Source organism: Geotrypetes seraphini, chromosome 2 (genome assembly GCF_902459505.1).
Source record: "Geotrypetes seraphini chromosome 2, aGeoSer1.1, whole genome shotgun sequence".
Taxonomy (NCBI): domain Eukaryota; kingdom Metazoa; phylum Chordata; class Amphibia; order Gymnophiona; family Dermophiidae; genus Geotrypetes; species Geotrypetes seraphini.
The window spans coordinates 274,125,966-274,153,522 of NC_047085.1; the positions used below are offsets into that span (position 1 = coordinate 274,125,966).

At 47.1% G+C, this 27,557-nt stretch overlaps 1 protein-coding gene across 4 annotated transcripts in view; it reads left to right on the forward strand.

The window, feature by feature from the left end:
- Nucleotides 1-27,557, forward strand: part of LOC117353586 (NFX1-type zinc finger-containing protein 1-like) — a 299,791-nt gene that overhangs the window by 149,209 nt on the left and 123,025 nt on the right. For all 4 annotated transcript variants that reach the window (XM_033929706.1, XM_033929708.1, XM_033929705.1 and 1 more), the window contains one exon: nt 19,762-19,873. In XM_033929706.1, coding sequence (XP_033785597.1) covers nt 19,762-19,873 — 112 coding nt within the window. The remainder of the gene's footprint in view (nt 1-19,761; nt 19,874-27,557) is intronic.

Genomic DNA, 27,557 nt, shown 5'->3' on the forward strand with positions numbered 1-27,557 from the left:
GGACACCAAATTTGGGCGAGGAGGGCACTTCCATGAAACGCAAGCGCAGTTCTGGGGATAAATCAATCAAAACAGGACAGATACCGGACGACTGGAAGATAGCGAACATCACGCCAATATTTAAAAAAGGATCGAGAGGAGTGCCAGGCAACTACAGACCTGTAAGTCTCACGTATGTTCCTGGAAAGATGGTTGAGGCACTGATCAAAGATAGCATAGTCCGGCACCTAGACACACACGACCTGATGAAAGCCAGTCCACATGGCTTCAGGAAAGGGAAATCATGTTTGACGAACCTACTTCAATTTTTTGAGACAGTGAACAGACAAAATGATAGCGGAGAACCGGTGGATATTGTATACTTGGACTTCCAGAAAGCGTTCGACAAGGTTCCACATGTAAGACTTCTCAGGAAATTACAATGCCATGGAATAGAGGGAGATATACTAAGATGGATAGGCAAATGGCTAGAGAACAGAAAACAGAGAGTGGGCATAAATGGGAAGTTCTCAGAATGGGAAAAAGTGACTAGCGGTGTACCCCAGGGCTCAGTACTTGGACCCATCTTATTTAATATTTTCATAAATGACCTGGAAGAAGGAACATCCAGTGAGATCATAAAGTTTGCAGACGACACAAAGCTATGCTGGGCAATCAGATCGCAGAAGGACAACGAGGAACTCCTGAGCGACTTGAATCAATTGGAGAAGTGGGCAGATAAATGGCAGATGAATTTTAATGTGGAAAACTGCAAAGTGATGCATTTAGGCAGAAAAAAATAAAGATTGTCAGGTGTAACTCTGGGAAAGACCGAACAGGAAAAGGACATGGGTGTACTGATAGAAACCATCGGCGCAATGTGCAGCAGCAGCAAAGAAAGCAAAGAGAATGCTAGGTATGATAAAAAAGGGAATTATCCCAGGACAAGCAGGTAGCATATTCTCACATGTGGGGTTACGTCATCCACGGAGCCCCGATGCGGACAGCTTTTCAAGCAAACTTGATTGAAGATTTCAAGTTTGCTAGTGCTGCACCACGCATGTGTGTGCCTTCCTGATCCACTAGAGGGCGCATCCCCTCCTCATGGTCTTCAGTTCTTAGTTTTCCGCGGAGCCAGAAAGCCCTGTCTCTCTTCTCTGCGTTCTTCTAAGTGCCTTTCTAGCACCGCGGCTTTTTTATTTTGTTAGGGAGTCACTGTGCGTTTGTTGATTGATCGTGTATTCCTTTGTTTCAAAAAAAAAAAAAAAGGACTTTTTATTGGTTCCACTGGCAGGCCCTTCTTGGGCCTCAGCCATGCGGCTAGGCCTCTTTTGGCTGCAGCTGTATTTTCTTCTTCCCTGGCCTCTCTCTGGGCTCACCTCTTGTGAGCAGGATGGCCGGGACCCTTTTTCCTTCGTTGGAATCGGACTGAGTAGCTTCGATCCCCAGTAAGTCTTCTTTCTTTCTTTCTGTTCTTCTAGCTGCGTTACCTCGGTAATGCCACCGGCTGAGTCTCAGGCATTCCAGGCATCGTGTGCAGTCGTGCCTGCCTCTACGAGACCTTCGAAGCGTGCCTCCTTTCATGGGAATACTCATCTCGAGGTTGCCCTTTATGGAGCGCACTGCTGCACCTTTATTACTAGTTTCATTGGTACGGTGCCGACTTCTGAACCTCGATGTGCCTCAACGACGACTGGAGCTTCGTGTCTCGACGTCGGCTGAGGCTTTGTGCCTCGACGTCGGCTGAGGCTTCGTGCCTCGACGTCGACTGAGGCTTCGTGCCTCGACGTCGACTGAGGCTTCGTGCCTCGACGTAGACTGAGGCTTCGTGCCTCGACGTAGACTGAGGCTTCGTGCCTCGACGTCGACCGAGGCTTCGTGCCTTGACGTCGACTGGGGCTTTGTGCCTCGACGTCGACTGAGGATTCGTGCCTCGACGTCGACTGAGGCTTTGTGCCTCGACGTCGACTGGGGCTTGGTGCCTCGATGTTGACTGGGGCTTGGTGCCTCGACGTCGACTGAGGCTTGGTGCCTCGACGTCGACTGAGGCTTCGTGCCTCGACGTCGACTGGGGCTTCGTGCCTCGACGTCGACTGAGGCTTCGTGCCTCGACCTCGACTGGGGTTTTGTGCCTCGACGTCGACTCTGGCTTGGTGCCTCGACGTCGTTTGAGGCTTTGTGCCTCGACGTCGTTTGAGGCTTTGTGCCTCGACGTCGACTGCGGCTTTGTGCCTGGGCATCGACTGCGGCTTTGTGCCTCGACGTCGACTGCGGCTTGGTGCCTCGACGTCGACTGTGGCTTGGTGCCTCACCGCCGCCTGAGGCCTTGTGCCTCGACGTAGAATACGGCTTTGTGCTTCGACTTTCTGCCTCAACGTCGACTGGGGCTTGGTGTCTCGATGTCGACTGAGGCTGGGTGTCTCGAAGTCGACGGATGCTTTGTACCTTCGACGTCGGCTGCGGCCGTGTGCTCCGCGTCACTTGACGCTGTGCTTCAACGTCGCCTGAGGCTTGTGCCTCGACGTCGACTGGGGCTGGGGGCCTCATTGTTGGCGGGAGCCCTGTGCCTCGTCATTGCCGAGGCTTCGTGCCTCGCCGTCGACTGGAGCTTTGTGCCCTTTGGTTGGCTGTGGCCTTGTGTCTCGATGTCGACTGTGGCTTGGGGCCGCAACGTCGCTGGGGGCTTTATACCTCCGCAGCGGCTGAGGCTTTGGGCCTCGGCGTCGACTGCGGGTTTGCGCCCCGTTATCGACGGGGGCTTAGTGCCTTGACGTCGTCTGGGGCTCTGTGCCTTGGCGTCTCCGGCTCCTGTTCAAAAGGGTTCTCCGCTTTCTCTTCGGTTCAGTCCGGGCAGCCGTGACGGACTCTTGTAGTACGGAGTTCGATTTCCTGGAGGAGACTCTCTCCCTGCTCCGGCTCTATTGCTCCCGCCTTGCGTCATCTCGCTTGGCGCAGAGTGTGGCTGAGGATCCGAACCTCCAGGATCGTCTCGCCACTTTTACTTGCGTGAGTTCTGCGCTTCTTGAGGCCTCTCTTGCGGTGGCCACTAACCGCCTCTCAGGACGCGACCGGTCCTTCGCCTATCGGGACGCCTTCAGCTGAATCCCGTCTGCCTTGGTGGTTTGGACTCCTTCTCCGGAGGGGCCCTCCGGATACCTTTCTTGTGTTATCTCGGCCTCCTTCGCAGCAGCCGCAATAGCTGCAGCAGCGCCGGGTTATGGTCCAGCCGGCGGCTTCGGCGACTCCTGGCCGTCTTTTTGACTATTCTCGCATAGCCTCCGGGCGGTTCTCCTTCTGAGGATTCCTCCCCTCCCTTCGGGAGAGGGGTCTCCATGTCTACGCACCGGGAGTATAGCCTCGCTTCTGTCGGTTGGGCATTCCCATCCTCCCATCTGCGTCTGGTCCTGGCCTGCCCGCCCCAGTCTCGGGAGTCTGTCGGGGCGGACCTGGACCCAGTTGGTCTGCGCTCCTTCTTGTCTCAGCCTCAGGGGGAGGTCCTTGTTTGGTTATGCCGGATGGTGGCCCCTCTGTCCTTGGTCCACCTCCGTTTTTTTCTGCCTCTGCCTCGGCAGGCCGCCTGTCTGCGCTTGAGTCAGATGGTGTCTCAGCGGTCTTCGGCCTCGGCCGAGCTGATGCTATTCCTTTTGGGATCATGGGTCTCCACGGTTCATGTCCCGATGTTCGCCTGGTTTCATCTTCGTGTTCCCCGCTGGACCCGAGCATCTCAGTGATGGCAGGATCGGGATCCCGCTTCCCAGAACATTGTGGTGCCTCCCTCCTTGACACGCTTGTTTCGTTGGTGGGCCACCTCTTCGTATCCCCGCATCAGAAGGTTCTGCCGATGGACTCCTCGGCAAAGGCTTAGGGATGCACCTCGACGGCCTTCGGACTCAGGGTCTTTGGTCGGGTGCGGACCGTCGCAGCCGCATCAATCTGCTGGAGCTCCGGGCCATTTATAATGCGTGGTGGATTTTCGTTCTTGGTTGCAAGATTGCGGGGCCCTGGTGCGTCCCGACATCCCGGTGGCGATGTACTGTGACCAAGCCAGGGTGTACAGGTTCCCTGTTACTTTGCAGGGAAGCCCTTCGTCATTGGCAGGGGGCGTTACACCACTACTTCTTTCTTCGGGCGGTGTATTTCCGGGGCGAGCAGCATTGTCTGATGGACACGTTGAGTCGCCCTTTTCGGCCGCATGAATGGTCGCTCCATTCTCAGACTCTGTGGCATGTGGTTGTTCGGTGGGGAACCCCACAGGTAGTTCTGTTCGCTTCGCCCCTCACTCACTGGTTGCCTCGATATTGCTCGAGGATGTTCTCCCGGGTTCGCATCGAGGTGGATGCTTTCCTTCTCGATTGGATGGGCAGGTTCCTCTATGCGTTCCCTCCCTTTACTCTGATTCTCAGATCTTTGATGCACCTCCTGTCGGGCTGCGCCACCATGATCTTGCTAGCTCCTCTGTGGCCCTGACAGCTGTGGTTCTCCCTGCTCCTTCAGCGTGTCAGGGAGCCTCTGCTTCTACCTATGTTCCCTTCTCTGCTGTCTCAGTGTTGAGGTTTCTGTTGCCTCCCAATCTGCAGTCTCTCCACTTATCAGCTTGGTTCCTCGCAACGTGCCTTCCTCCTTCTGTTTCTCTCAGTCGGTGGGAATATTCTCGAGGCTTCTCGTATGGGCTCCACTCGGCAATGCTTTTCCCAGTAATGCTCCTGCTTTGCTGCGTGGTGTGCTGAGCACGGCATGGATCCACTCTCTGCCTCCTTGCCTTCAGTGCTGGATTATCTGTCCACTTGTCTCGGTCTGGTCTCAAATCGACATCTATCCGAGTCCACCTTTGTGTGATTGCTGCCTTTCTTCGGCCGCTGAATGGGAAGCTGCTCTCCGTCCATCTGACGGTTTCCCGCTTTCTGAAGGGTCTCTTCACTGTTCATCCTCCGCTCAAGCCTCCTCCGGTGGTTTGGGATCTTAGGGTGGTCCTGGCTCAATTGGTGAAACCTCCGTTTGAACCCATTGATAACGCTCTTTTGATCTGTTTCACCTGGAGGGTGGTATTCCTGGTTGGTCTCACGTCTGTTCGTAGAGTCCGTGAGCTGCAACCTCTGGTTGCGGACCCGTCTTCTGCTGTTTTTTTGTCAGGACACAGTGGTCCTGCGTACTCATTCCAAGTTCTTGCCCAAGAAGGTTTCGGACTTTCATCTCAATCGTTCCATTGTTCTTCTGGTCGTTTTTCCGAAGCCCCACTCTCATCCTGGCGTGGTGGCGCTTCATACGATTGACTGTAAGAGGGCATTGGCTTTTTATCTTCAACGCACTCAGTCTCATCGGACAGTTCCTCAATTGTTTTTGTCCTTTGGCCCTACTCGGGTAGGACGCCCAGTTTTCCAGCGCACCTTGTCCAACTGATTGGCTGCTGGTATTTCTTTTTGCTATGCTCAGGCTGGTCTCGCGCGGCATGGTCGAGTCCCGGGACGTAGAGTCCGAGCGATGGCGGCTTCTGTAGGTTCCTTCAGGTCAACGCCTATCGAGGAGATTTGCAAGGCTGCCACTTGGTCTTCGGTTCATTCTTTCACCTCCCTCTACTGTCTGGATACTCTGTCCAGGAGCGACGGCCGGTTTGGCCAGTCGGTTTTGTGTAATCTGTTTTCTTGAATTGCCAACTTCCCTCCGTCCCTTTTTGGTTAGCTTGGAGGTCACCCACATGTGAGAATATGCTGCCTGCTTGTCCTGGGATAAAGCACAGTTACTTACCGTAACAGGTGTTATCCAGGGACAGCAGGCAGATATTCTCACAACCCGCCCGCCTCCCCAAGGTTGGCTTCTTTGCTAGCTATCTAAACTGAAGACCATGAGGAGGGGATGCGCCCTCTAGTGGATCAGGAAGGCACACACATGCGTGGTGCAGCACTAGCAAACTTGAAATCTTCAATCAAGTTTGCTTGAAAAGCTGTCCGCATCGGGGCTCCGTGGATGACGTCACCCCACATGTGAGAATATCTGCCTGCTGTCCCTGGATAACACCTGTTACGGTAAGTAACTGTGCTTTACGAGTAGATCAGAGAAAGTTATAATACCGCTCTACAGAGCCATGGTCAGACCGCACCTGGAATACTGCGTCCAGCATTGGTCTCCATACCTAAAGAAGAATATAAAACTGCTAGAGAGGGTGCAGAGACGAGCAACGAAGCTAGTGAAAGGTATGGAGAACTGGTTTGTTCTCCCTTGAGAAGAGGAGACTGCGAGGGGATCTGATCGAGACTTTCAAAATACTGAAAGGATTCGGCAAAATGGAGCAGGGAAAGCAGTTATTTACAATGTCCAGTGTGACCACGGACAAGAGGACATAGACTGAAGCTGAGGGGGGACAGGTCCAGGACGAATATCAGGAAGTTCTGTTTCACGCAGCGAGTGGTGGACACCTGGAATGCTCTCCCAGAGGAAGTAATTGCAGAATCCACCGTTCTAGTTCAAGTTCAAGTTTATTTGTTCTTAATGAATCGCCTATTTAAAATTGCTAGGCGATGTACAATCATAAAAAATATACAAATAAAATATTGGTGCTGACATATAAAATAACTAATGTTTTGGGCTAAAACTTAACAAACAAAATACATACATATAAAATAATTTTGTTCTGAGTTAAAACTTACAAGAATTGTGAGGGTAAATAGGATTTAAGGGTAAACTATATGCACATCTCCTTAAGAGTGGCATAGAGTGATACGGGTAAGGGTAAATTAGATGCACATCTCCCTTGAGAAGCATACAGTGATATGGGGATTAAAACTACGCCAGGGTACACCTGGCGGGGCCTCTGCGTGTGCGGATCACCGGACTTGATGGACCCAGGGTCTGATCCGGAGATGGCAATTCTTATGTTCTTATGTATGTCTCGAAAACACTCCAAATCTGAGTCCCGCAGATTGGCCCTGGCTGCCATGGACTATTTTCCACCAAAATTTGTGGATATGATGTATCAGGCTTTCATGAGAAAGCGGGCTATGCCTGTGTCTCCCCCTCAGACTCCGGTGCGGCAGTCTGTGCAGACTTTGGATTCCAGCATGTCAGTCTGCTCCCTTGCTGGTCCGCCTGAAAGACAGCGGCAACTTCCTGCTATTGCCTCGGTGCCTACGTCAATTTCTATGCCGTTGCTGTTTCATGGCTCTTCGGTAGGCTCCGCTGATGTGTCTAGCCTAGTGGATCTGGGTGAGGATAAGGTGGTGCACAGGCTCTTTAAGTCCAGTCGCCTTCCTGATCTTATCTCTGAATCCCTGCAGACGTTAAAACTTGATTCTGACTCAGCGGTTCAGCCAGAGTGTTCCGTAATGAGTACTAAGCCCTCGCGTTCCGCTTCCTTTCTGGGGAGTTTTTGGCTTCCTTGGATCTCATGGAATATAAGAACTGCCATCACCAGATCAGACCCTGGGTCCATCAAGTCCGGTGATCCGCTCACGCGTAGGCCCAGCCAGGTGTAACCTGGCGAAAAACTTAGTCACCCGTAACCGCTATGTGCCTTCCGAGGAGATGTGCATCTAAGTTGCCCTTAAATCCGCAGCAATCTCCACCAGGAGAGCGTTCCAGGTGTCCACCACTCGCTGTGTGAAGCAGAACTTCCTGGCATTTGTCCTGGGCTTGTCCCTCCTCAGCTTCAGTCCATGACCTCTTGTCCTAGTCACATTTGACATCGCAAATAACTTTTTGTCCTGCTCTATCTTGTCGATTCCTTTTATTATTTTAAAAGTCTCAATCATATCCCCTCGCAGCTCCTCTTCTCAAGGGAGAACAGTCTAAGTTTTCTAAGCCGTTCTTCATAGTTTAAGTTCTCCATACCTTTTACCAGCTTCATTGCTCGCCTTTGCACCCTCTCGAGCAGTTTTATATCCTTCTTTAGATAGGGAGACCAGTGTTGGACACAGTATTCCAAGTGTGGTCTGACCATTGCTCTATAAAGCGGCATTATGACACACTCCAATCTACTCATGATTCCCTTCTTTATCATGCCCAACATTTTATTTGCTTTCTTTGCCGCCGCCGCCTATTGAGCTGATGGTTTCAGGGTCCTATCTATCAGTACCCCCAGGTCTTTTTCTCATTCACTCTTACTCAGAGTTGCACCTGACATGCTGTACTCATGCTCCTTATTCTTTCTGTCCAAATGCATTACTTTGCACTTTTCCACATTAAACTTCATCTGCTATTTCTCTGCCCATCTCTCTAACTGGCTCAAAGTCTCTCTGTAGTTCCTCGGTGTCCTTTTGTGATCTGATTGTCCGACATAGCTTTGTATCGTCCGCAAACTTGATGTTATCCCAGGACAAGCAAGCAGGTATTCTCACTAATGGGTGACGTGATCCAATGGAGCCCTGATGAAGACTCTTATTTGAAGAAAACTTGAAGTTTCGAGTCGCCCGCACCGCGCATGCGCGAGTGCCTTCCTGCCCGATGCATCGAGCGTGTCTCCTCAGTTCTTACTTTTCCGCGGAGCCGAGAAGTCCGTCTTCGACTCTGTGCAAAGTTCCTTCGCTTGTGCCTTCCAAGTCTGCGGTTTTGATTTTAATTGATCGTAATCGCTGATTTTCATCGTGTTTTATTGTTTAAAAAAAAAAAAAAATTTCTTCATACCGTTCGACCGGGCAAGTCACGTGGCCGCAGCCCCGCGGCTTCGATCTTGCGGCGGAGCTTTTTCAGCCTATGTCCTGGCCTATCACCGGTTTTAAAAAGTGTGACAAGTGCCAGCGCGCGATTTCGCTAACGGACCCTCATCGACACTGTGTTAGGTGTCTCGGGCCTGAACACATCCCGAAATCGTGCCGGCCTTGCTCCACACTCACCGCATGTGCTTTCAAGCGCCGTTGCATCCTGTGAGAATTGCTCTTCATGGAGTCCTCGACGGAGCCGTCGACCTCAAAGGGATCCGCACCTTTGACATCATCCGCAGCCCCACAGTCTTCCACCTCTGCGGCACCAAGTATCATCAAGCCCGCCTTGTTTGTCCCGGCTCAGACTACAGCGCCTGCTGTGATGCCTTCCTCAACCTCCTCAGGTCAGGTAGCCCAGCAGCCCATTCCCCCAGTCGTGTTGAAAGTGCCCAAGGCCTCGAAGTCCAAGCACTCACACGCTGCTCCGAGGGAACGCGAGGTCCCATTTCAGATGCGGATCCATCCTTGCTGGCCTCGTTCCAGGCCATGCTATTGAAGCACTTCATCGAGCTCTTTACCACGATGGGGCCTCAGCTTCTCTCCCAAATCCAGCCTGGGCACGCGGAGGCCTCCCGCGAGGTCGAGCCGCCTCCAGTGCCTCAGTGGGGAACACACTCTCAACAGGGAGCAGAGTCTCTGCGAGTGTCCAGTCTGGCAACAATGCATGCATCGCAAGGAGCAGAGTCTTTGCCCATGCCACCTTTAGAACCGATACACTCGATGCAAGGAGCAGAGTCTTTGCGAATGCCTCCATTGGAACTGATCACCCCGACGGGGTTCGAACCTCTACAGCAGCAACCCCTGCTTCGATCGACAGATGGCTGAGGACATGGACATATCATTGGACATGGGTTCCAAATTCTCAAAGGAATACCTGGAGACTATGCACCTCCCTCAACCACCCACAGAGTCCCTTAAGCTTCCGTTGCACAAGCTTCTGGACCAGACCTTCGCTCGATGCCTCGAGACACCTTACTCCATTCCTGCTGTCCCGAGTAAACTAGACACCAAGTACCGCACTGTCCATCGCAAAGGGTTCGACAGCTCTCAACTCTCTTACCAGTCCCTGTTGGTGGAGTCATCATTGAAACGATCCCATCCCTCCCAGGTCTACACCGCCGTCCCGCCTGACAGAGAAGGAAAAACCACGGCAGGAGAGTGTACCAGAACTCCATGATGGCCTCGAGAGTTCTGAACTACAACTTCCACTTCACATCATACTTGGAGTTCCTCCTATCGGTATTTCAGAAGTTTATGCCCTACGTGGACATGAGGGCACACTTCGAGTACCAAGAAGCGCTGGCCTCGCTATCCCAGCTCCGGGTACAGTTGATGCAGTCCTCGTACGACGCCTTTGAGCTCGCGGCTCGGGCAACAGCGTGCTCAGTGGCCATGCGCCGGCTGGCATGGCTGAGGACCATTGACATGGATCCCAACCTCCAGGACAGGCTCGCAAACGTTCCCTGCATTGGCACCAACCTCTTCGACTAATCCATCGAGGCGGTGACCAAGAAGCTATCGGACCATGAACAATCCTTCCAGTCCATCCTACGTCTGAAGCCCAGGCCTGCTCTTCCTCGCCAGCCTCGCCCGCCATTGGTATACCAGCTGCGCTACCCTCCAAAACAGGCTCCCCCCAGCAGACAGCCTGTGAAGAGACAGCAACCTCAGAAACACCAGCATAAGCCTCAGCCACTGGCTGCACCTAAGGCCCCCAGCCCTTTTGACTGTCTCAAAGAGGACATTTCCTCCATTGTCCTCCCTTTCTCAGTAAATCCACCCATCGGAGGCCGCCTCCTTCATTTCTACCACCGATGGACGACTATCACCACAGACCTCTGGGTTCTCTCCATCATAAAAGAAGGATAAACCCTTCAGTTCCACCAAGCTTCTCCGGAGCACCCTCCAAGAGGTTATCCTTCCAACTTTACCCAGACAGCCCTTCTTCTTAAGGAAACTCAGGCCTTGTTACAGCTGGGGGCTGTCGAACCGGTCCCCCAGGACCAACAGAACAAGGGGTTTTACTCTCGATACTTCCTTGTTCCAAAGAAGACGGGCGACCTGCGACCCATCTTGGACCTCAGGGTACTCAACAAATATCTGGTCAAAGAAAAGTTTCACATGCTGACCTGGCATCACTGTACCCCCTCCTCGAGCAGAACGACTGGTTATGCTCACTGGATCTCAAGGAGGCCTACATTCACATTCCAATTCATCCAGCCTCCCGTCAATATCTCAGATTCATGGTGGGATACCTTCACCTCCAATATCGAGAGCTACCCTTCGGCCTGTCCTCGTCACCCAGAGTCTTCACCAAATGCCTGGTTGTGGTGGCCGCAGAACTCAGGAGCCATGGCCTCCAGTTGTTTCCTTACCTGGACGATTGGCTCATCAAGGATTCCACATCTCAAGGAACCGCTCTCGCAATCCAGAAGACAATTTGGTTACTGCAACATCTGGGATTCGAGATCAACTTCCCCAAATCCCACCTGCAACCTTCCCAGACTCTTCCCTTCATTGGAGCGATTCTGGATACTACCCAACTCAGAGCATTCCTCCTGCCCCCACGCAGGGATGCTCTCCTTCATCTCTACCACTCAGTGTCCTCTCGCACATCCATCTCAGCGAGACAAATGATGGTCCTTCTAAGCCACATGGCCTCTACAGTTCACGTGATTCCGCTTGCCAGACTTCACCTCAGGATTCCCCAATGGACCCTGGCGTCCCAGTGGTCCCAGACGCCCGACCCTCTGACTCGCCTCATCCGGGTCACTCCTGCTCTACAACAGTCTCTTTGCTGGTGGATGCTCTCCTCCAATCTATCCAGAGGCTTGTTATTCCACACCCCCCACCACCAGAAAGTCCTCACGACCGACTCGTTGACTTATGCCTGGGGGGCCCATCTGGACGGCCTCCGCATCCAGGGTTACTGGACCTTCACGGACCGCCAGTGCCACATCAATCTCCTGGAACTCAGGGCGATCTTCAACGCTCTCCAGACCTTTCAACATCTCCTTCGCGACCAGGTTGTCCTCATTCGCACAGACAACCAGGTTGCCATGTACTACGTGAACAAGCAGGGAGGCACGGGATCGGCCTCCCTCTGCCAGGAAGCTCTGAAGGTGTGGGATTGGGCGACTCGCAACAACACCTTCCTCAGAGCGGTCTACATTCAGGGGGCAGACAATGCCTTAGCAGACAGCCTGAGCCGTCTTCTGCAACCTCACGAGTGAACCCTCAACTCCACGCCCCTGCATCATATCTTTTCGCTGTGGGGAATGCCTCAGATAGACCTCTTTGCAGCCCCCTAAAACTTCAAACTTCCTCACTTCTGCTCCAGAATCTACACCCCTCAGCATCTCGAGGCAGATACATTCCTCCTGGACTGGACGAATCGCTTTCTATATGCGTTTCCTCTATTTCCTCTTATCCAAAAGACTCTAGTCAAGCTGAAGTCAGACCATGCCACCACGATCCTGATTGCTCCACGGTGGCCCAGACAACCTTGGTACTCTCTTCTACTTCAACTCAGCAGCAGGGAGCCATACCTCCTGCCAGTTTTTCCATCTCTGCTTACACAGTATCAAGGATCTCTACTTCACCCCAACATGCAGTCTCTACACCTGACAGCTTGGTTCCTCTCAACGTAACCCCTCTACAGTTTTCCCAACCGGTGAGGGACATCCTGGAAGCTTCACGGAAACCTGCTACTAGGCAATGCTACCACCAAAAATGGATTAGATTATCTGTCTGGTGTGTTTCCCAACGCCAGGAGCCTCAACACTCCTCCTTGTCTTCAGTTTTGGATTATCTTTTGCACCTGTCTCAGTCTGGCCTCAAGTCTTCCTCTATACGAGTCCATCTCAGTGCAATTGCTGCTTTCCATCAGCCTCTCCAAGGGAAACCTCTATCTGCTCATCCGGTGGTTTCCAGATTCATGAAAGAGCTATTCCATGTCAACCCTCCCCTCAAACCACCTCCAGTGGATTGGGACCTCAGTGTTGTTCTTTCACAACTTATGAAGCCTCCATTTGAACCTCTCCACAAGGCTCACCTGAAGTATCTCACTTGGAAAGTGGTGTTTCTCATTGGCCTCACTTCTGCCCGAAGAGTCAGTGAGCTACAAGCCTTGGTTGCGGACCCGCCTTTTACAGTATTCCATCATGACAAAGTGGTTCTCCGCACACACCCGAAATTCCTTCCTAAGGTTGTCTCAGAATTTCATCTCAACCAATCCATCGTCCTGCCAGTGTTCTTTCCGAAGCCACACTCTCACTCTGGAGAATCTGCTCTTCATACTCTGGACTGTAAGCGTGTTTTGGCTTTCTACCTAGAACGCACCAAACCTCACAGATCTGCTCCTCAACTTTTCATCTCCTTCGATCCGAACAAGTTGGGACGCCCCGTTTCCAAGCGCACCATCTCCAACTGGATGGCGGCTTGCATCTCATTCTGCTATGCCCAGGCTGGATTGCCCCATGACAGAAAAATCACAGCCCACAAGGTCAGAGTGATGGCAGCTTCTGTAGCCTTCCTCAGATCAACACCGATTGAGGAGATTTATAAAGCTGCCACTTGGTCCTCGATTCATACCTTCACCTCACACTATTGTCTGGATACCTTCTCCATATGGGATGGACAGTTTGGCCAAACAGTACTACAAAATTTATTCTCCTAAGTTGCCAACTCTCCCACCATCCCATTCTGGTTAGCTTGGAGGTCACCCATTAGTGAGAATACCTGCCTGCTTGTCCTGGGATAAAGCAATGTTACTTACCGTAACAGTTGTTATCCAGGGATAGCAGGCAGCTATTTTCACGTCCCACCCACCTCTCCTGGGTTGGCTTCTCTGCTAGCTAGCTGAACTGAGGAGACACACCTGGTGCATCGGGCGGGAAGGCACTCGCGCATGCGCGGTGCAGGCGACTCGAAACTTTGAGTTTTCTTCAAAGAAGCGTCCGCATCGGGGCTCCGATGGATCACGTCACCCATTAGTGAGAATAGCTGCCTGCTGTCCCTGGATAACAACTGTTACGGTAAGTAATGTTGCTATATCACTGGACGTTCCTTCTTCTAGATTGTTGATGAAAATATTAAATAAGATGGGCCCAAGAGCTGAGCCCTGGGGCATACCGCTAGTTCTCCCAGTCTGAGAGCTTCCCATTTATGCCTACCCTCTGAATTCTGTTTTCCAGCCATTTGCCTATCCACCTTAGTATGTCTCCCTCTATTCTGTGGCTTTGTAATTTCCTGAGAAGTCTTTTGTGTGGAACTTCATTGGACGCTTTCTGGAAGTCCAGGTATATTATGTCCACTGGTTCCCCGTTATTGATAGATTTGTTTACTGTTTCAAAGAAGCGTATCTCCACATCCCGATTTTCTCGGAACATCGGAGGTTCCTGCGGTTTCATGTTCTCGGGAGACATTTCCAGTTTGCAGCGCTCCCTTTTGGTTTGGCACCGGCACCCAGAACTTTTGCCAAGATCATGGTGGTGGTGGCTGCCCATCTGTGATCTATGGGTGTGTTAGTGCATCCATACCTCGACGACTGGGTGATCAGAGCTCCCTTGTGGAAGCAGGGCTGCTTGGCAGTTCGCCAAGTGGTGTCTTTGCTGGAATGTCTCGGATGGATGATCAATCTGAAGAAGAGTCGCCTTGTGTCGACCCAGGATTTGGAGTACCTGGGTATCCCGTTCAACACGGGTCTGAACCGGGTGTTTCTTCCAGAATCCAGAAAACTGAAACTTAGGAGTGGGATTCGTTACATGTTAGAAGTCCCAGCACCGACGGCCTGGCAGTACCTGCAGGTGTTTGGTCTCATGGTGGCAACCATAGATGTAATTCCGTGGGCAAGAGCTCGCCTGCGTCCTCTTCAGTTTTCACTTCTGATGAGGTGGAATCACCAGAGAGATGCACTGGGGATGAAGCTGCCTTGGTTGGCAGCGGCGAGCAGCAGTATGCTGTGGTGGTTGAATCCAGTCACTCTGTCCACAGGGCTTCCTTAGCGAGTCTTGGATTGGGTGACACTGACTACGGACACGAGTCTCTCCGGTTGGGGAGTGGTTTGCATGTCCGTCCTGGTCCAGGGCCGCTGGACACTGAGAGAGAGCTGATGGTTGATCAGTCGGCTGTAGCTACAAGCGATCCGCTTAGCTCTGCTACGGTTCCAAGGGAGTCTCCACAGGAAGGCTGTCCCTGTGTTCTCGGACAATGCGATGGCTGTTACCTATATCAACCGTCAAGGGGGCACGAGGAGTCCCCAGCTGGGATTGGAGGCTATGATGTTCTTTGCTTGGGCGGAGCGTCATCTCTTGGCCTTATCCGCGGCTCATGTTGCTGGCATCGACAACGTTCAGGCAGACTTCCTCAGTCAGACTCTGGACGAGGGAGAATGGTCCCTGTCAGGGCTGGCTTTCGAGGCCATAGTGCGCCACTGGGGTTGTCCCACCTACGATCTGATGGCGTCCTCAGTGAACAGGAAGGCAGATATTCTTCAGTCGCCAATGAGAGGTTGGCAGTGTTGGACTTGACGCTGTGGTTCAACCTTGGCCCACGGGGAACTTCTGTACGTCTTTCTTCCGTGGCCCATGATAGGGCGCGTTTTGCACTGGGTGTCCTCGCACGGGGTCCAGTGATTCTTGTGGCTCCGGACTGGCACAGACGACCTTGGTACGCAAACCTTGTGAGGTTGAGCTCCGGGAGCGGTCTGCGTCTTCCTTGCCATCGGTGGTTGCTCGCGCAGGGACCATTTGCACTTCAAGATCCAGACCGCTTTGGTCTTATGGCCTGACGCTTGAGCGGGCAGCCTTGATGGCCAGGGGTTATTCCTCTGCGGTTATCGCCATGCTCCTACAGAGCAAGCGGAAATCGATGATCTCGGCCTACGCGAAAGCCTGGAGGTGTTTTCAGGCTTGGTGTGCGTGGCTTCAGGTGGACCCTTTGGTTCCATCGGTGGCTCAGGTTCTGGACTTTCTGCAGGATGGCCTCAGGAAGGGTCTGGCGGTCTCTTCTCTACGTGTTCAGATTGTGGGACTCTCCTGTTTTGGTCCCTCTTTGTTCATGGGTTATCTGGCTTCTAACCCGGATGTTGTCCGGTTCTTGCGGGGGGCAGGGAGGCTGAGGCCTCCCTTGCGACTGCCTTGCCCGTCGTGAAACCTGAATTTGGTCCTGTGCTCCCTGACTCGTCTGCTTGGATGAAATCTCTCTGAACGATCTTACCATTAAGACCGTCTTCCTGGTGGCGGTCACTTCTTTTTTTTTTTTTTAATAAATCTTTATTCATTTTTAAAACTCACAATAAGTGTAACATAAAATACAATCATTTTATACTTTAGCATCACTTAATATATCATCAAATTCTAACTCGCATCAAATATCCCCTTCCCTCATACCCGACAATTATTCATTAGCATAAGAAATCATAAAATATTCCCACCCACCACCCAACCCTGGACATGTATGAACAAAAGGGGGGGAAAAAATTAATATTTAATTTATGTAGTAATTTAATTCTTTACAGTATCTTGTTAATGGTTCCCAAATAACCTGAAATTTCTTAAAATTCCCCTGCTGCATGGCAAGTACCCTTTCCATTTTAAACGCAAAGAGTTCCACCAAAAGCTATAATTCAGCCTATCCCAATTTTTCCAATTATTAGTAATCTGTTGTTTGGCAACCCCGGTCACTTCTGCACGGCGAGTGTCAGAGCTTCAGGCTTTGTCGTGGAGAGATTCTTTTCTTCATATCACAGAGTCTGCGGTGATTTTGAGGACTGTACCTTCTTTTCTTCTGAAAGTGGTTTCCTCTTTCCACATCAACCAGGAAGTTTGGCTGGCAGCCTTTGATCCTTCGGGTTCCAAGTCTCAGGACCGTGTTCTGCGGTCTTTGGATGTACGGCATCTTCTTCTGAGATACCTAGAGGCCACTAATGACTTCTGTCTGTCGGACCATCTGTTTGTCCTGGCTGTCCTGGCAGGCCCCGCACGTTGGGGTCGGCCTGCTTCCAAGACTACTATTTCGCATTGGATACAAGCGGCCATTTCTGTGGCCTATGTGGCGGCAGGGAAGAAGCCTTCCCTTGGGGTGAAGGCTCACTCTACCAGAGGAATAGCTTCCTCGTGGGCTGAATCTCATGCGGTTTCGCCTGAGGAGATTTGTCGGGCGGCCACATGGGCTTCCCTTCATACCTTTTCCATGTTTTACAGGCTTGATGTAGCGGCTAAGGGTGATACGGCCTTTGGCGCTTCTGTTGTTGTGGTGGGCTCATCAGCCTCCCCCCCCCCCCCCCGAGTTTTGGGACAGCTTTGATATGTCCCGCCAGTTCAGCCTCCAGAGAGATTGTACAAGAATGAAAGATTAGGTTTCTTACCTCTGCTAATCTTCCTTCTTGTAGATCTTCTCTGGAGGCTGATCTCCCGCCCATCTGTTTTGTCCGATTCTCAGGTTGCCTCTTTAGTAACTGGTAAGCTGGATTTCTGTCTCTGACCAGCATATTCCCCTTTGTAAGGTTTAAGGGTTGGTGGGGGTCCTCCGGGGGGTGTCCCCTCTGATCTTCAGGCTGTGTCCACATTCCAGGATTTTCCTGGTTTTTGCTGTGTATAATGTTTACATTATGTGTTTGATTCCAGTTGGCCATTTATGGCCTTAGTTTTTAGTATAATACGATATTGAGCAGAATTGACTGGTATTGGGAGTTCCCGCGCCCTTTCTTTCTTTTCTTCTGTTTCCTGTTGTCATAGGTCTCCATGGCTTTTCTACTAATTGAGCATGTCAGGAAACTCCCGGGCAGGTAGCCCAAAGGGGAGGGATCATCTTTTAATTGCCCTGCAGCTGAAGCTATCAGAGATTGAAGATCCCGTCATTTCAGCCTCCAGAGAAGATCTACAAGAAGGAAGATTAGCAGAGTTAAGAAACCTAATCTTTTGTTGAGGGCTTATTCTAGCAATTGTCCACTTTCTTCATATTTTTCTGATGTAACGAAAAAAGTGGAAAATCACAGGACTAACCTCCTCTTCTACTAAACTGCGCTAGTGGTTTTAGCGCAGAGAGCCGCTCTGAATGGCCCACGCTGCTCCTGACGTTCATAGAGTTCTTATGAGTGTCGGGAGCAGCGCGAGTCATTCAGTGCGGCTCCCCGTGCTAAAACCGCTAGCGCGGTTTAGTAGAAGAGGCCCTAAGTTTATAGTCCTTGATGGAGACTTTGTTGGTTGGGCTGAAAACATACTAGTATTCTTGTATAAATGTACGCACATAGCTGATACAGAGTGAGGGAGTAAGTGGAATTCTTTTCCGCATTTCAATAAAAGGGCAAAAATGTCATGATTTGAACATAAATTTATGTTGATTCAGACTAGTAGTTAAGAGTCCATCATTCTTTCTCTAACAGTAGCAAGTCCAGATTGCATAGAAGTTTCAAGTTTATTTATAACTTGATATACTGACCATCACAAGTAGCTGTTCGGTTTAGAATAATAAAAATTTAAAATATTTAAAATAGCTTAAAAAAATAAATTGAAATAAAAATAAGGAGGATTGAGACTAGGACAAAGACAAAATTAAGATAGGTTAGAGACGAGAAGCGCAGGGGAAAGAGGGAGATTTTCATTTCATAAAAGTAAAGTAGAAGGAGAGGATAAAATGGGAAGAAAAAGGGAATGTCATTTCCTGAAAGCGTTTCTCTATTTATTAGTGTTTGTTTTCCCTTCATCGGGTGCCTAACTGCAATTTTGGTATGCGTCTTTGAATAGAAATGTTTTAAGATTTATTTTAAATTTAGTTAAAGAATGTTCACTGCGGAGATATGGAGCAATTGCATTTCAAAGTGAAGGCGCAATTGCAGAAAAAAATGGTGTTTCTAGTATAATATAGGTCCTTGATTGAGGGGACTGTCAGTAAATTTTGATTAGTGGATCTAAGGGTCCTAGCAGGGGTGTGTGGAATGATATATTTGTCAAAGAAGGCAGGCAGGTGGGAGGTCTTAATTTTGAAGACTAGAATGAGGATCTTATAAGTTGTTCTGTGAGAGACTGGTAGCCAATGTGACTCTCGAAGAAGCTGGGTAACGTGGTCATATTTTTTAGCTTTATAGATGAGTTTGATCGTGGTATTTTGAATTAGTTGCAGTCGATGGGTTTCCTTTTGGGTTATTCCGTGGTATAGTGAGTTTCAGTGGTCTATGTGTGAGATAATCAGTGAATGGATTAGAGTTTAGATAGATGAAGGTTCTAGGACAGAAGTTATAGAGCGAATTAAACTGAGTTTGTAGAAGCAGTTATTGGTCAGTTAGCTGATTTGGTCATGGTAAGTGAAATCTTTGTCGAAGATAATTCCTAGAAGTTTAAGTTTGGATTCAATTTGGAAGGGAGCAGAGTCGATGGATATTTATCCAATTAAGGAGTCGTTGTTTTTGAATGGGAATAAAATCCCTCGTGATTATGCTATGTTCAGTGAAAGTCTATTGGTTTGAAACCATAAGCTGATTTTGTCCAGTTTGAGATTGATTTATTGGATGTCGTTAATTTAGCTGGGTTGATAGGGTGAAGAAGTTGAATATCATCAGCATAAGCAAAAGGGGTGAATCCAACAGATTGAGCTAGAGTCAAAAGAGGGGCTAAGAGGATATTGAATAGTAGGGGGAAAGAATAGAACCTTGTGGGACACCATAGGTTTGAAAGATTGGGGAGGAAGAAGTTCCTTTAGAGTGAACTTGGAAATTCCAATCAGCGAAATAGGAGGAAGTACTTTTAGATCCCAAATAAGAAAGCCCATTCCATGTTGTTCGCTCTCAGAAATATAAAGTGGAGCCATCTCTGACTATATAGTCTAAAGAAGTTTGAAACCACTGAATAAAACTATTCATCAAAAATGTTGCACAAAAAAATACATTTCCCTTAAGAAGTCATAATACAAGTATATAAACTCTTTGATATACATGATCATTTGCTTGAAATCCGTCATACCTCGTTTTCTGTTTCAGCCTTGACTATGGCTACCAAAGTGATCAGTTTTAATATTGAATTGGTGCAATTACCTTCCTTAGTGCCTTTGTAAAAGAGAATTCTCACAATAGCATGTGCTATACCATTTTTTCTAGTCATTTGAAGATTCCAGTGTCATAATGGAGTGGCTAGGCATCTCCATGCTTGAGAAGAGACCAGGAAATATAAATTATGTCCAAGAAAGAAAGATTTCCACTGCATATGATGGTAAGATCAATTACAGTACAGTAGATCATTGGCTTTTGTCACTGCACATAGGACCTGATTCTGTCAACAGCATCTAAATCAGTAGATGCCTAGGAAAATGGCACTTACCACATGTCATTCAATGTTCGGCCTCAACTTATATCGGGGAAGACTGAAATACAAAGCACTCCTATACCAAAACCATTTTTCAAAAAAAATTAAGTGCTGACAGACAGGGACCAGAGAGAGACAGAAAGAAAGACAGACAGACAGACAAAGGGTGCCAGGGAGAGAGAGAGAAAAATTGCAGGAGGGAGAGAGACAGAAAGAAAGGAAGAAAGAGACAGGAGCAGGGAGAGAGACATAAATAAAGAAAGACAGCCAGCCATATATTCTAGCACCCGTTAATGTAACGGGCTTAAACACTAGTAAGTTATATATTTTACTATGTTGTTAAAGAAAAATAAATTTTTATTGTGATCAATAAGCCAGCACTTAGGGCTCCTTTTACGAAGCCGCATTAGCAGTTTAATGCGCGTAATAGCGCTGTGCTAATTTGCTGCTATCGCCTCCTCTTGAGCAGGCGGTAGCTTTTCGGCTAGCGCGAGGGTTAGCACGTGCTAAAAAGGCGCGTGCGATAAAGCCGCTAACGTGGTTTCGTAAAAGGAGCACTTAATTTTTTTAAAGTGATTCAAAGTTAGGCATCATGTAAAAAATTGTGTCTAGTGGCACCTAAATCAAGTTAGGTACCACTAGGCATCTGCAGCTTAGACACAGGTTTATTAGGCCAGGGTTTTCTTGGCCTAAAATACTGGTGCTTAACTCATTACATGCCCAAACTTTGCTCCTAACCATGCCCACTTGACAGGTAAGTGCCTTGATGTAGATGCTTACCGAGTTAGGTGCCTACTCAAAAATTAATTTTTGAAAATTGTTTTTTAATTGATTTTTAATTATCAGTTCTAATTAATCCATTTAAATGGTGAGCCTCAAGATCCCAAACATCTTTTCTGTTTCTGGGGTTATCCTGATGGGAAGAACAGCTTTCGAATGATACAGCATCCGGATGGGGATTCCAGCTTAACCCTTGGTATTGGGGTGTCACCACTACGGCCAGTAAGAAAGGTTGCAGAGGGGGGTTAGACAAGGTTGTCCCTTATCTCCTCTGTTTTTTGATATTGTATTGGAACCCTTGTTATTAGCCATTCAGCAAGCGAAGGAGATTCAGGGTATTCCTCGTAGAGATCGGGAATATAAGGTCTCTGCTTATGCGGTTGATATATTGCTCTATTTGAGAAATCCTGAGATAACCATTCCTTGCTTACTTGAAATGATTGAGAAATTTGGAAAATTTTCAGGTTAAAAGATAAATTGGAGTACATCAGAAATTCTTCCACTCAATGTCCACTGTACAAAAGGTTTGTTTGATTTCATTTTCCTTTCTTTGGAGAGAGGATGGAATAAAATATTTAGGCATTTGGATTAAAAATACGATGGAAGAAACATTGAAAATAAATGAAAAATCATTTTTACAGAAGGTTACAGAAATTTGTGAGCAATGGAATCCTTTACATCTTTCGTGGTGGGGGAGAGTCCAAACTATTAAGATGTGGTTTGTTATCAGATGGGTATGTTGCCGATTTATTTTCAAGGGTCCTTTTATAAAAAATTAAATAGCATTCTTTTTTTTTTTTATTATTTATAAATTTATTCATTTGTTACAACTTATAACAATTCCATGAAAACAAATAAGGAAAATACATCAAAAATAAAAGAAAATCCAATTCAAGTCCACATTATATGAGGGCTGCTTGTTCTATTGACATCACCAAAAAATAAGTAGAAATTTTAACAGGAAATTATTCAATAATCTTCAAGTCAGGCAAAAGAAAGAACTTCTATATTTCACTCAACCTCAATCTCTGTATTAGTTTCAGGTAATATATTAACTTTATTTTTATCTTGAAGAAAATTCTCTAAATTAACTGGATCTACAAAAACATATCTAACATTTTGATATGTCACCAAACATTTGCATGGGAATTTAAGGAAAAAAGAAGCTCCTACACCCAAAACCCGAGTCTTGAGTTGTAGGAATTGTTTTCTCCTGTATTGGGTTTGTTTGGAGACATCTGGAAAGACGTTTATCTGTTGACCACAAAACAAGGCATTCTTATTTATAAAATATAATTTAAGGATGTCCTGTTTTTCTATATCAGTTTTGAAAGTGACCAACAATGTTGCTCTTTTGGCTATAAAATCCTTCGATGATTCCAAGAATTGAGAAATATTTAAACTGTCAGGAGACACTAATTGATCCTTATCCCCTTCTTCTGAAACCACTTTCACTCCACTAGGAATATAATAAAGATTATCTGGTATAAAAGATTCTATCTTGGTATAGGAAAGTACATTCTTTAAATACATTTTTAATAACTCCAAGTGGGAAAGGTAATGAGATATAGGAAAATTCAGAAACCTGAAGTTCCTGGATCTCATAGCATTTTCCATTTTTTCCATCTGTAGGTGTAATAAAGTATTATCCTTAACATTAGAAACTGCACATGATTGCATTACAGAAACAGATGCTTCCACTTTATCAATTTTTTTCTCAATTAAGGCCAATTGGGCATCATGCTCAGTCACTTTACTTATTATCTCAGAGGAAAATTGGCATAATTTTACTACTGTGCCTTGTAATGAATTCTCAATTCTGTTCACAACTGTCCAGACATCTTGAAGAGTAACCACTTTATTGCCCAACTCAGGCCTATGAACAGGTCCGGTAGGCATAGAAACAGGAGATACAGAAAACAATTGCTTCCCCTCTATTATGCTTTTGGCATCCAGTTCAAGTTCAAATGAGTGTAGAGGAGATGAATCCGAATCTACTATGGAATCAGAGTCATCTTTCTCTAAGGAAAATTGAACAGGTTGAGTTGGAGGCGTGGGTTCCCCAGATGAGAGAGAGACAGATTGGGTCTGTAAATCAGGCTTACCTTCCAACACTGTTACAGGAATATGGCATAAATGACGATCCATTGGACCTGAAATTGTAGTGGAAATAATCTTTGCCTTTCGTTTGCCCATAACTTCGCAAATCTGCTCCCTACTCCTCCTGGGCTCTGAAGGGGCTCAAAAGGGGCCTGCCCCTTTGGCCACACCCCTTCGGACACGCGGCCGTGGGCACGCATCCACGGGCCGCGTTCCGCGGCTCACCGTTGGTTTTATTCTTGGGAGCGAGGACCTCTCCTCCCGATGGCAAGTGCCAGGTGGTGGCTGCAGGGGTGCCTGACTGAAGGGAGATGTCGGCAGAACTTCAGTCAGCCCTCTTTTCTTCCGCGGCTCACCGTTGGTTTTATTCTTGGGAGCGAGGACCTCTCCTCCCGATGGCAAGTGCCGGGTGGTGGCTGCAGGGGTGCCTGACTGAAGGGAGATGTCGGCAGAACTTCAGTCAGCCCTCTTTTCTTCCGCGGCTCACCGTTGGTTTTATTCTTGGGAGCGAGGACCTCTCCTCCCAATGGCAAGTGCCGGGTGGTGGCTGCAGAGGTGCCTGAATGAAGGGAGATGTCGGCAACACTTAAGTCAGCCCTCTTTTCTTCCGCGGCTCACCGTTGGTTTTATTCTTGGGAGCGAGGACCTCTCCTCCCGATGGCAAGTGCCGGGTGGTGGCTGCAGGGGTGCCTGACTGAAGGGAGATGTCGGCAGAACTTCAGTCAGCCCTCTTTTCTTCCGCGGCTCACCGTTGGTTTTATTCTTGGGAGCGAGGACCTCTCCTCCCGATGGCAAGTGCTGGGTGGTGGCTGCAGGGGTGCCTGACTGAAGGGAGATGTCGGCAGAACTTCAGTCAGCCCTCTTTTCTTCCGCGGCTCACCGTTGGTTTTATTCTTGGGAGCGAGGACCTCTCCTCCCGATGGCAAGTGCCGGGTGGTGGCTGCAGGGGTGCCTGACTGAAGGGAGATGTCGGCAGAACTTCAATCAGCCCTCAAAAATTAAATAGCATTCTTATAAAATTTATTTGGCTGGGTAAAACTCCTAGAGTGGCTTTGATATTTTTACAAAGGCTAATTTCAGAGGGAGGGGTAAATTTTCCCAATTTTTATAGGTATCATCAAGCCTATATTTTGCACCAGGGTATGTATTAGGTCCTCCCAGAGCTCATGGAAAAACTCCCAGATTGGTTGTGGTTAGAATAGCAACTCATGTCTCCATTATGCCTTTATAGATTATATCAGGAGGAATAATCAGTTTAATTCTGTGATGAAAGTCAGCAAATATTTTCTATAATCACAGCTATTATAAACGCTAAATCATAAATTAAATGAAAAGTGAAGTGCTCAGACCTTATAACCAATGTGTTTTAGTGCAATGACCAAAACGAGTAACGAAAAGGTCATACTCATACATAGTAAATTAGTAAAAAGAATCTCATTAATTTTCATACCTATTGCTGGTTCACTAGGACTGGACCGGACCAAAGTTTTGGGTGAATTGAGTGCCTGAGCCCAGGACAAGCGTTTTATAACAAGAAAACCGGAACTGATGTAAAAAATTCAACCGGAAATGAGATTAGGCAGAAAATGACATTACGATCCGAGAATGATTATACCAAAAGCCATTCTATCTCGGAATTCAAGCCGTCTGGATAAAGGGTACGCCAATTGTAGATGAAACGCTGTTCTTTTTGTATTAATAACCTGGATAAATCTCCTTGAAAATGTTTAACGTGAATCAATACTGTGTATTGAAGATCACTGAGAGAATGAGCTTCACTCAACCAGTGAGAAACCAAAGGGGCGGTGATACGCTTAGTGCGAATGCTGCTCATATGTTCAATGATGCGCGTTTTAATTTTGCGGGTTGTTTGTCCAATATATACTTTATGACATGGGCATCGGATGTAATAAATAACGCCTTTAGAGTCACACGACGTGTCTGTGTTTAAATAAAACTTGCGACCCCTCGAAAATGGAATGATCAGATGAGCAGCATTGATGACATGATTGCATACTATGCATTTACCACAAGGTTGGTGAGGCGACCTCTGTACTATAGAAGTATCAGAGTGTTTATACTTTAATTTCTCACCCAAGTTTGGCCCTCTTGAGAAGGCAAACTTGGGTCTTTGACTAAGAGAAGGATGACTTTGGAGAATTGGCCAGTATTTTAAAATGATATGCTTGATGGCATTACTACTGCCCGTAAAAGGCATAACACAAACGGTATCAGGTTCTTTTTGTTGTCGGTTACTAGGTAACATTAGCCATGGGCGGTGACAATTTTTCGCCCTCTTCCATGCTCTTCTTATGACTTTACCAGGGTACCCACGGTCTTTAAATTTGTCATATAGCTCCATTGCTTGTTTGTTAAAATCTTCATCGTTTGAACAAATTCTTCTTAATCTAAGAAATTGGCCTACCGGAATGCCATTTCTTAAAGCTCTTGGATGGAAACTTCCATATTGCAAGAGTGAGTTACGATCAGACGGTTTTTTGTACAGGGAGGTAGAAATTTGATTATTATATTTACTAATCATAATATCTAAAAAAGATATTTGATGTTGATTATATTGATAAGTAAATGTTATATTTGGATCTTTGAGATTAATATCATTTATAAATTTGTGTAAATCTTCTATACTGCCTCCCCATACAAAAAAGACGTCATCGACGAATCTTTTCCAACAAATAACTTGATGAAAAAGCAAAGACGTATAGACAAATAGCTCTTCAAATTGTGTCATGTATAAACACGCTATTGTGGGAGCCACTGTGGCTCCCATGGCTACCCCTTGTGTTTGAAGATATATTGAATTTTCAAAATTAAAGTAATTGTTATTAATGACCATAGATATCATTTCTTTCAGCATAGAACTTTTTCTATCTGTTATGTCTAATTTAGACAAGTAAGATTCCACTAACGTGACAGCCGCTAGCTGCGGTACATTTGTATAAAGGGCCACAACGTCAGCTGTAACTAGAAAAAAATGTTCTATAGATATTTGTTGAGCCATTTGATCTATAAACTGTAAGAAGTGAGAAGAATCCTTTATATATGACTTAGCTTGAGGCACAAATTGTTTTAAATGGCCATCGATATATTGAGATATGGGCTCTAAAACAGAGCCGATGCCAACAACGATAGGCCGCCCTGGGGGCTTAATCAACGTTTTGTGAATTTTTGGTATAAAATAGATCGTGGGTACTCTGGGAAAGTCACAAGTAAGAAATTTAAACTCTTTGGATGTTATGACCTGCTCCTCTTTGGCTGTATATAGGATCTCGTCAATCTTCTGCTTGATCTCCGAAGTAGGGTCATATGGTATTTGACTATAATATGCACTATCAGATAACTGTCGTATTGCTTCGTTATGGTAATCTGTATAATCTTGGATGACAATTCCACCTCCCTTATCGGCTCTAGATATAATTATGGAAGGATCATTTTGTAAATTTTGAATTATCTTCCACTGGTCGGTTGTTAGATTTGACCGTGTGTTAGTATTATGTGTAACTTCAAGGGACTGAACGTCTTTAAGTACAAGGTGCTCAAATGTGGTAACTAATGGGTCTTGAGGACCTGGCGGCATCCATGTCGACTTACATCTCAGTCCGACTGGCAAAGAGGAATCATTTACATTGATGTTTTTGTCTTGAAAAAATACTTTCAGTTTCAAAGATCTAAAAAACCTCTGGAGGTGAGATCTGGTATCAAACCCGTCATATTTGACACTAGGTACAAAAGACAATCCTTTAGAAAGGAGATCTTCCTCGTGTTTGTTTAGTGTCCGTGATGATAAGTTGAAAATTCCTATAGATTTTGTACGGGTTTCTTGCTCTTGTTGGAACTGCGAGTTTCTATTTGATATGCTTCCTGAAAAGGACCCGCTTGGGATGGAAGTCTTAAAAAAGACTCAGATAGGGTTGTAAAGTCTGTGTATGCGCCTTTATTGGACACTTGTTTAGAAGCTTGGTTATCATTATCAGACGATGAGTCACTTGTTGACAGATGAAATCCTACTTTCTTGGACTTGTTGAGTTGTCTTTGCCGTTTAGTTTTACTATTACGGTTCATCCAAGGGTACACGTATCCCTTGGTGAAATCGATCTCATCTCTACGAAATTTTTTTATTTTAAGTTGACGTTGTTCTTTATTATATTTATCCATAGAGTCCACATGTTCTTGATATAGTTGAGTAAAAGAATCATCAGTGCTATGAGATTTAATCAACTCAATCTTAGATTGTAAATCTTGTTTTTGTCCTTGAATGATTGGATCTAATACATCAATGGTTAATAACATGAGATCAATAGAACACCTGGTCAGTGTTTCATTCCAGTTTTTGATATATTGAGGATTGTCCTGGAATCTGGGTTCTTTAAATAGGCGCAAGCCTCTTGGTACTCGTTTAGAATGACAGTACTCGACTAAGGCAGCTGAATGGAGTTGGGTTCTAATTAAAGCTTTATGGGAATACTTAATTTCGTCCCATGTGCAGCCCTGATCTAAATCTCCTTCTCCAAACAGTCTGTTACTAGCCAATAATGAAGAAATACGTTCTTCTGTGAGTCCAGACTTTTTGGTCATTGCACTAAAACACATTGGTTATAAGGTCTGAGCACTTCACTTTTCATTTAATTTATGATTTAGCGTTTATAATAGCTGTGATTATAGAAAATATATCCATTATGCCTTTGCCATGTGC